An 8032-nucleotide genomic window follows, 5' to 3' on the forward strand; every position below is an offset into this window, starting at 1 on the left:
CCTAGGAAGAAAGAAGGTGTCCAGGTTGGAACGGACAGGTGAAAGCAGAACTGCATGGGGTAAAGACTGGAATAAAATGTAGGGGTGCTCAGGAATATTAGTACCAGAGGGCATTCATTGGAGAAGTTTGAGAGGAAGCTTGCATGTAGTTCGTACATTATGCTGCCTTGGCTACAGTATCCTGCTGCCTGTGGGTAAGCAGTGCTGTCAGTCTCAACTTCCCTGAGGATGGAAAAGGACCATTTTTGACTTGAATAAAAAATGAAATAAAATTCAGAGCTCTGATTAGTAGGAAAGTTGTTGCTGTATAGAAAAAGGCAAACAAACCAAAAACTTTCTGCACCTTATTCTTCTTTTCCCAAAAAAATATATACTGAAAGGCATTCATTTTGTATTTGCTTATCCATGAAACAATGGCACTGTTCCACCGTACTGAGCAGAGAGAATTTCTGAATGTTTTCCAGTTTGCTTTCCCTTTGATCTTCCAGCATTGGCTTTTTGCCTCTCTCTGGCATAAATGCTAACATCCAGTTTGCTTATTGAGACTAACTGGCTCTTGTCCAAAAGGCATGTGGTTGATGGCAGGAACAGACAATTGTCTTATTTTGCAATTTCGCAAAACATTTCACTGCTGAGTCTTTGCTTAAGCTTTTGCTTTTCTTTGTAAAGACTTCATTCCATTCTGGGCTTTGAAGGAAGATCCTTTACGCCTATGAACACAGAAATGTGCCACCATTCCTAGTTACATCTCATGTTTCTGAAACACTTATATTTCAGAATGTTTATCATGCTACTATAATGGCCCAGAAGCAAGGTTTTATTGGTGATATAATTTATTCAACTAACTGTATAGTTGAGAGAGATGTTAGACAAGCTTTTGGCCACAAGTTGCCCTTTATTCAGATCTGGGCAGACCAGAGTAGGCCACCATAATAACAAGCTAAAATAGCCCAGTCTTTCCAGTTTCACTCCCTACAGGCAACAGTAGAGTTATTGCTGGTATCAGTTTTGCAGACGCAAGTGTCTGCTGATGGATACGTCACTATTGCTGGGTGAATCCTGCAAAGGAAACGTTCCGGCACTGTTCATTTTCAGAGTCTGAAATCCAGGTAGTCAGACGGTGCTCGTGTCTTTCCAGTACTTGTGTTCCATGTGGATGTTAAACTTTGTTCTGCTCATAAGAGGCCTGTGCTGATACTCTGGTTTGTGTGCGGCAGGACTTGTCGGTGTTGACAGCTGTATTAGGACCATGACGACTGGTCCGTTCACTGTTTAGGAACTAGTCGATGATAAACTTATGTGCTTTTTATGTTTGTGAATTCATATAATTACAGAAAATGAGGGTTGGAAGGGACCTCAGGAGGTCACATCAAGTCCAACCCCCTGCTCAAAGCAGGGCCATCCCCAATGATATCATCCCAGGCAAGGCTTTGTTTAGCTGAGTGTTAAAAGCCTCCAAGGATGGAGATTCCACAACTTCTCTGGGTAGGGGAGGAGACTTGGTTTCAAGAATTTGCTGCCGTCACTTAATTTCTGAATATTTGCAAAGAAATGTGCTCAGGCTTTCAAATGACATGTTTACACCTAATGCTTTGCTGGGTGGTGCTGATGCTCTGGAAGAGTGCCACCCTGTGGAAGTTTGACACGTGTCCTAGCTGTGACTCTGACTCCCTCCAGCTTCTTTTTGTGTACAAGGATGAGACAATTTAGCACTAGACCGTAGATAGGATGGGGCAAGTGACAAAGATAAATGATGTTAAGATGGTGTAGGCTGGAGAAGTGAAAGCATTCCCTCCTCAGGCCCAAAACAGGAAGAGAATCTCACGAACATAAGTGGAGACCATGTGCAAACAATACCTGGGCAGCTGCACACGGGGTGCACAATCACTATGAATACCGGGCAGTCATTGACTTGGTGATTTTGATGAGCTGATACCCAGTGCACTCATGAATGGGTAGAGGGGCTGCCTACACGGTCCTGCTTGGACACTGAGGGTATGTCTACACTGCTTCCAGCTGCACTAGGGAGACCCACACGCTCATGCTCTGAGAATATGATGCTGCTGCTGTTAGAGGGTGGCTGGGCACAGGCCCACAAGCAAACCTGAGATGGAAAGCCTGAGAGCATGAGCCTCATGCAACCAGTAGCTCCGGTAGCTTTTCCAGTATGTGGTTAGGCAGAACAGGAACCATGGGCGGGGTGTATGATTATAGCAGCACTCTCAAATCAGTCTGGGTGTAGTGTAGCCATGCTGTAAGAGGCACAAGCAAGTGAGGGTGAATATATTTTAAGGTAGATTTGAAAAAGGAGAGCAAGTGAGATTCAGAGAAGCAGGGAAGCTGTTGCAAGTGGCAGGAGAGACTAAGGCTAAGAATATTCTGAAAACATGCAGAAGGATGGAGGAGGCTGCGTCTAGGTATGTGGAAAGAGAGAGGCAGAACCACCGCTGATTCTTACAACAGGATTTCACCTGCTGCTCCTATCCTGAAGCATTTGTAGTGTGGCTGAAGTGACGTTAAAAAAGCCTAGTCAGACTGCTTGTTATACAAAGCTGCCGCATTTTTATGTTGCATGGTTACTACAGTTGTGGCATGAGGTGGGCACACTGGAGGGGAGGGACAGAATCCAGCTAGATCTAGACAGGTTGCAGAGATGGGTGGATGAGAATAGGATGGAGTTCAACACAGACAAGTGCAAGGTGCTGCATCTAGGGAGAAGGAACCAGCAACACCCCTATAGGCTGAGGAATACCCGTCTTGTCAACATGGTGCCAGAAAGGGATCTTGGAGTCATTGTTGACTCCAGGATGAACATGAACCGCCAATGCAAGGAAGCCGTCAGTAAGGCAAGCTGCACCTTGTCGTGCATCCACAGATGCATCACAAGCAGGTCCAGGGAGGTGATCCTTCCCCTCTATGCAGCGCTGGTCAGGCTCAAGTTTGGAGTACTGCGTCCAGTTCTGGGCGCCGCACTTCAGGAGCGATGTGGCTAGCATGGAGAGGGTCCAGAGGAGGGCCACTCGCATGGTTTAGGGGCAGCAGGGCAGGCCCTACAAAGAGAGGCTAAAGGGCCCGAACCTTTTCAGCCTCCACAAGAGAAGGCTGAGAGGGGATCTGGTGGCTGTTTACAAACTCACCAGGGGGGACCAGCGGGAATTGGGGGAACTCTGCTCCCCTAGGCACTACCCAGCATTACTAGGAGTAACGGCCGCAAATTGTTAGAGAGACGGTTCAGGCTGGACATCAGGAGACATTGCTTCACAGGTAGGGCTGTCAGACTCTGGACTGGGCTCCCAAGGGAGGTGGTACTCTCTCCTACGTTGGGGGCCTTCAAGAGGAGGCTGGACAGATATTTGGCTGGGGTAATATGATCCCAGCACCTGTTCCTGCCCAGGGCAGGGGGTCAGACCTGATGATCTGTTTGGGTCCCTTCCGGCCCTACCTACTATGATACTATGATACAGCATGACTCTACAGACCAAACGCGTGATGACTTCTTGTGCTTGAAATCTAAATTGGGCATAAGGCAGCAGGGTAACAACAAAACAGGCAGGTACTTCCTTTGTCTCTGAAAAGCACCTAGAACTCTGATGTGTAGGCATCCATATGGTATATTTAATTTTAAAAAACCTGTTACGTGATTATTAAGGGAACAAAATAAGGAACTAAAAATTAAGCCATGCTGATGATTAAATGTGGGTTGAATCTTAATTCCACCTTCTGTAAAAGTTTTAAATTGCACAATGCATTTTCCACTATGGTTATTCATGTGGTAAGAATGAGTTTAAAACCATATTTTATAGCATTTATTCGGGAAGCATTTGACGTTAATTCCTTCGGGCCATAGGCTCTTGTGACAGGCCACTTTGTTAAGAACCAGGCCCAAGGGTGATCATATGTACAGCATATACGCTTGGCAATATATTTTAGACACATATATAATATGTGTCTAAAATACACATATTATATTATATTATATTATATTATATTAAATATAATATAATATATTATATTATATATAATATATTTAGACACATTTGATAATAGAGATAATTGACAGCTCTTCTGAATTATGTCTTTGCAGTACATCTGCTTTCTAGTTTTCTAGCTTCTGTCAACCACTACTTCTCTTGCTGTGGTTTTTTGGCACTGCTTTTTCCTGAGATGGCCATGCCTGCATGAACAGTTTGTACCCACAGCTGGGGACCCTTTAGAAAACATACCTGTGCTTGGCAAACAGCTGGCTGCATTCCCTGACCAGGCCCCCGTCAACTGGCAGGTTCTTTCTTCTGACCCAGCCAGGCTGTACCCTTGATCACAGCTGAACCGGATAGTTGAGCCCATCAGGTAGTTTGTCCCTTCCTTTCTGCCCTTGGTAGGGTGATCCAGCCAGCCGCAAGAGACCACTAAGGGAAGAGAGCTATGTTATGAATGCCTGTCAGAGTCTGCCTGACAAGCTGATCCCACAGCGAGTTGTGTGGTGATTTAAACATAACTGGAAAAAGGGCAGGAGATTTTAAGTCGAATAGAGCTACCAGAGTGAAGCAGCGTACTGGCCTTAGCAACCTGAGTGTCTAGGATGGAGAGGGACCTGTAGAGCAGCTCTCTGCTTGGTCTCTTTTTTCTGGGTTGCCCTTCTGAGGCAGTAACTCCCAACATGTCCAGACACCTAGCACTGGATCTGGACCTCTACCCTGAGGGCCAGGTTCCTAAAAAGTAGGCATTTGACTTCTAGCTCTGGTCCCACAGTGCACAAAGCACCTTGGTGCAATAGAGGATAGTTCCTCCTGGTGAGACTCTTTCCTTCCGCCCCCTCATCCTCGGGAATTCACATGCAGCTGCTCCAGATCTTCAGGGGTCCCTACATCCTGAATGGTGGCGGGGAGCTGCAGTGATAATGGATGCTGTGTCCTCTGTCCCGGTGCTGCCCTGATCAGGGCTACCTCACCTGGCTGCAGACTCTCCACCAACGCTTTGTGGTTCTGATGGGAGATTCTGGTAGCGTTTCCCACCTCGAGGCTTCTGGTTGTCAATACATCAAACCTGCAGAAAGGGTCTGAGTCGCAAAGCCTGGCCATCTCTGGCACCAGGGGGTCTGTAGGGTCTTCATGAGGAACAAACACTGGTAGGAAGGAAGAGTTGTGCTTTGGCCCATAGAAGAAGGTGTTCAGTAAGAACTGAGTGTCATAAGTGAAGAGAGAAGTTTCATTGCCAACAGCCCCTAAGGAAACAGAAACGCATGTGTTATATGTGTAAATTTATCCACAGCACAATTAAGAATGTGCTTTCTCTTATAGCCAAAATCATTCTCTGCATAAGTTTCAACGTGAGGCACTGTAAAATACACATGGGAAAGGCTGTTAATGGAAGTGTTTTATAAATTTTATACTATTTAAATACCAGTACTGTAGTTGAAGTTAAGGTTATGTGGGACCCTTTCTTGTAAGGCCTTTGACATATTATTGTCATTGTAAAAATTCCTTTTTTGGAGTTGAAACTTTCCAGGCTTGCTACTAATCCACAATATATGTTAGGAAAAAATCGGTTGTGTGGTAAAATCAGTGGAGAGGGCTTTTTTTCCTTACCTGTAGTTTTAAAGAGAAACCCAATACTTGGTCCTAGCGCTGTATGCTCAGTAATTACCTGTTGGACAGTCTGACTGTGAGTTGCACCAATCAGATATGTCACGTGAGCATGTGTCCTTCCCTCCTCCCACCCCCCAGATGTCTTTGTCACCCAGACTGTCCAGAACAACACCATCTTCTATTCATTCATATCCAATACCTAGAGATGATGAGACATATTAGACTGCATCTAACTCATCTCCTTCTTTGACAAGATTATTCCCCTTTTTGATATTTATTGTTATTTAGTATTTGTGTTGCCATAGCCCATAGATTAGTGCTTGGTTCAGCCTAATTATAAATAGGCCAAATAACATTTCTACTATTCTCCAGAGAGAAATGCAAAGTTTATTAGGTAACTTTTGATATTACAGTGATAAGAAATAACTTAGAGTTTATCAAATTAAACCAGGGATTGTTAACTGGGGGTACGCGTACCCCCAGGGGTACTAAAGAAGGCCCTATGGCGTACGGGCGGGCAGGTGGGGCGGAGTGCTGCCACACACCGTCCTGGCACTGCCTGCCTGGCTGGACACGGCGGCTGCCACCTCTCTGCCTTCAGCTGCACGCCAACCCCTTCCCCCCACCTCCCTGCTCAGTGTCTGGCCCCTGGGGGTACACTGACCCAAAAAGGTTGAAAACCTCTGAATTAAACATTCAAAACCAAAAACCTTCTTGGAGCTATCTCTTTGCTCTAAGTTTCTTGGGGTGACCTGTCTTAATGCCTTGAGAGATGGAAAGCTTGTTGTAGCAGGAAGGGGTCTGGCTGAGCTTTGCTTGATAAAGGCCCCAACAAGTGGCAAAGTGAGGAGGTTTTAGGCCATTATCCCCTGACCTCCCACATCCTCCACCCCAAGCATCATTTACTCTTGTTGGCATTTAGGCCAGAATGACTTTGTGCATTAGAGATGTTTGTCTGGGCATTTCCATCGAATGAAAGCTGTCCTCTGACTGTTTTACCTAATGCAAATGGTGTGTTTGCAGTCTGTGAGTCTTCAGCTAACACAACCCTGTAGTTGCTAAAACGCTGTCAGAAGTATGATGTATTTGAATGGAATCATGGCTCGCATCCTGAGGAAAGGGGGTGACTAACCCTGGAGTTGTTACGTTTCTGTGGCCATTCATTATTTCCTGCTCTCTTGTTGGGTGTCCAACGCTTCAGCATCCCAGAATGCCAGGAGGTAGGAAATGAGCCCTGTCTAGGGACAAATGCAATGGAAGAAGCCCTGTGGTGCTGGTTACAGGTCTGCCTGTGTGACTGCCCGTTCCAAGCATGGGAGGAGGCACACGCCTCTGCCTGACGGGCACTTCAGAGAAGAGCTCATTGTTCACTCTCTACAAATAATAATTGGCTTTGATTTTTTTCTGAAGTGATTATTCAGAGAAATGAGAATGGAGTAACAGAACTGAAAACCCCACTTACAGTCAGCTCCAAATGCAAACAGCTGCTGTGGACTGGCATCAAGCGGCATGGTTGTCCCATTTCTGAAGGTGTACTCGTCCCCTGGGTTGTCGTTCATTACCCCCAAGAGGCCCCGGGTCTGATTCATGAATTTTTCCGGCAGCAGGACTGTCAGGCTTAAGAAACCTCCTCTGGCTCTCACTTCTACCCCTGCCCCTGAGGAGAACATCACTGTGACATTCTGACCAGCTGCAGAATAGAGAAAGAGGCCTGGAACAGAGAGAGAGATGGCACACGTATGACTGTCTGCACCCTATTATATACTGGCCACAGAAAAGTTCCCGCTGAGGGAAAATTACCAGTTCCACAGTAGCAGGGGTGTACACTTTCACTGACTACGTGTCTTGTATGCATACCAGCCCAGCCGCTGGCTTCTTTACTTTTCATTCCATTCGGGAAGAGCACACACCAACTGCTGAAACTTCCTTAGCCTGATGAAGGGTTTTTGAACCCAAAAGCTTGCCTAATAACTATTTTCCAACTATTTGGGTTGGTCTAATAAAAGATATCAGATTCACCCAAGGAACCTTGTCTGCCAGTTCCACAGTAGACTTTCAGTCGCACCTAGATTGTGTGTTAACCTGCTGCAATGGGTAACCAGATGGTCTTGACTGCGGAGTACACTGCAGTAGTAACATAAATACACTCATATTGCCTCGTAGCCTCTCCTTGCAGAGCATTAATGAGTGTGGTCATGGGGCAGGCTGGGAGATCTTGGGGCATGTGCGGGGGAGAAGGGAATCGAGTGTTGGCTACCCATTATCTTTTGATTGACGTGTCTGATCCTGGCCCTTTGGGACAAAAGTGGATGGAGGAGCAAGGAGCTCTCACTCCCTTTTCCTTCATGTGGAGGCAAGTCTCTGTTCCTCCATGAGTCTCTGGGAACACAACAACTCACCCCTAACAGGCCTGGGGGAGCAGGGGCCTGAGTCCCAGTTCCTCTGCT

General features: G+C 46.2%; 1 protein-coding gene across 1 annotated transcript in view; it reads right to left on the reverse strand.

Annotated features, from left to right (window-relative positions):
• The window catches only part of LOC102373364 (sushi domain-containing protein 2-like), a 34500-nt gene that overhangs the window by 7284 nt on the left and 19184 nt on the right, over positions 1-8032 (reverse strand). The window contains exons 10-12 of the mRNA XM_025193612.1: positions 7048-7296; positions 4949-5221; positions 4224-4406 (exon numbers count right to left, since the gene is read on the reverse strand). Of these exons, the coding sequence (XP_025049397.1) occupies positions 4224-4406; positions 4949-5221; positions 7048-7296 (705 nt within the window). The remainder of the gene's footprint in view (positions 1-4223; positions 4407-4948; positions 5222-7047; positions 7297-8032) is intronic.

The sequence above is a fragment of the Alligator sinensis genome, unplaced genomic scaffold (genome assembly GCF_000455745.1).
Source record: "Alligator sinensis unplaced genomic scaffold, ASM45574v1 scaffold782_1, whole genome shotgun sequence".
NCBI classification, from domain to species: domain Eukaryota; kingdom Metazoa; phylum Chordata; order Crocodylia; family Alligatoridae; genus Alligator; species Alligator sinensis.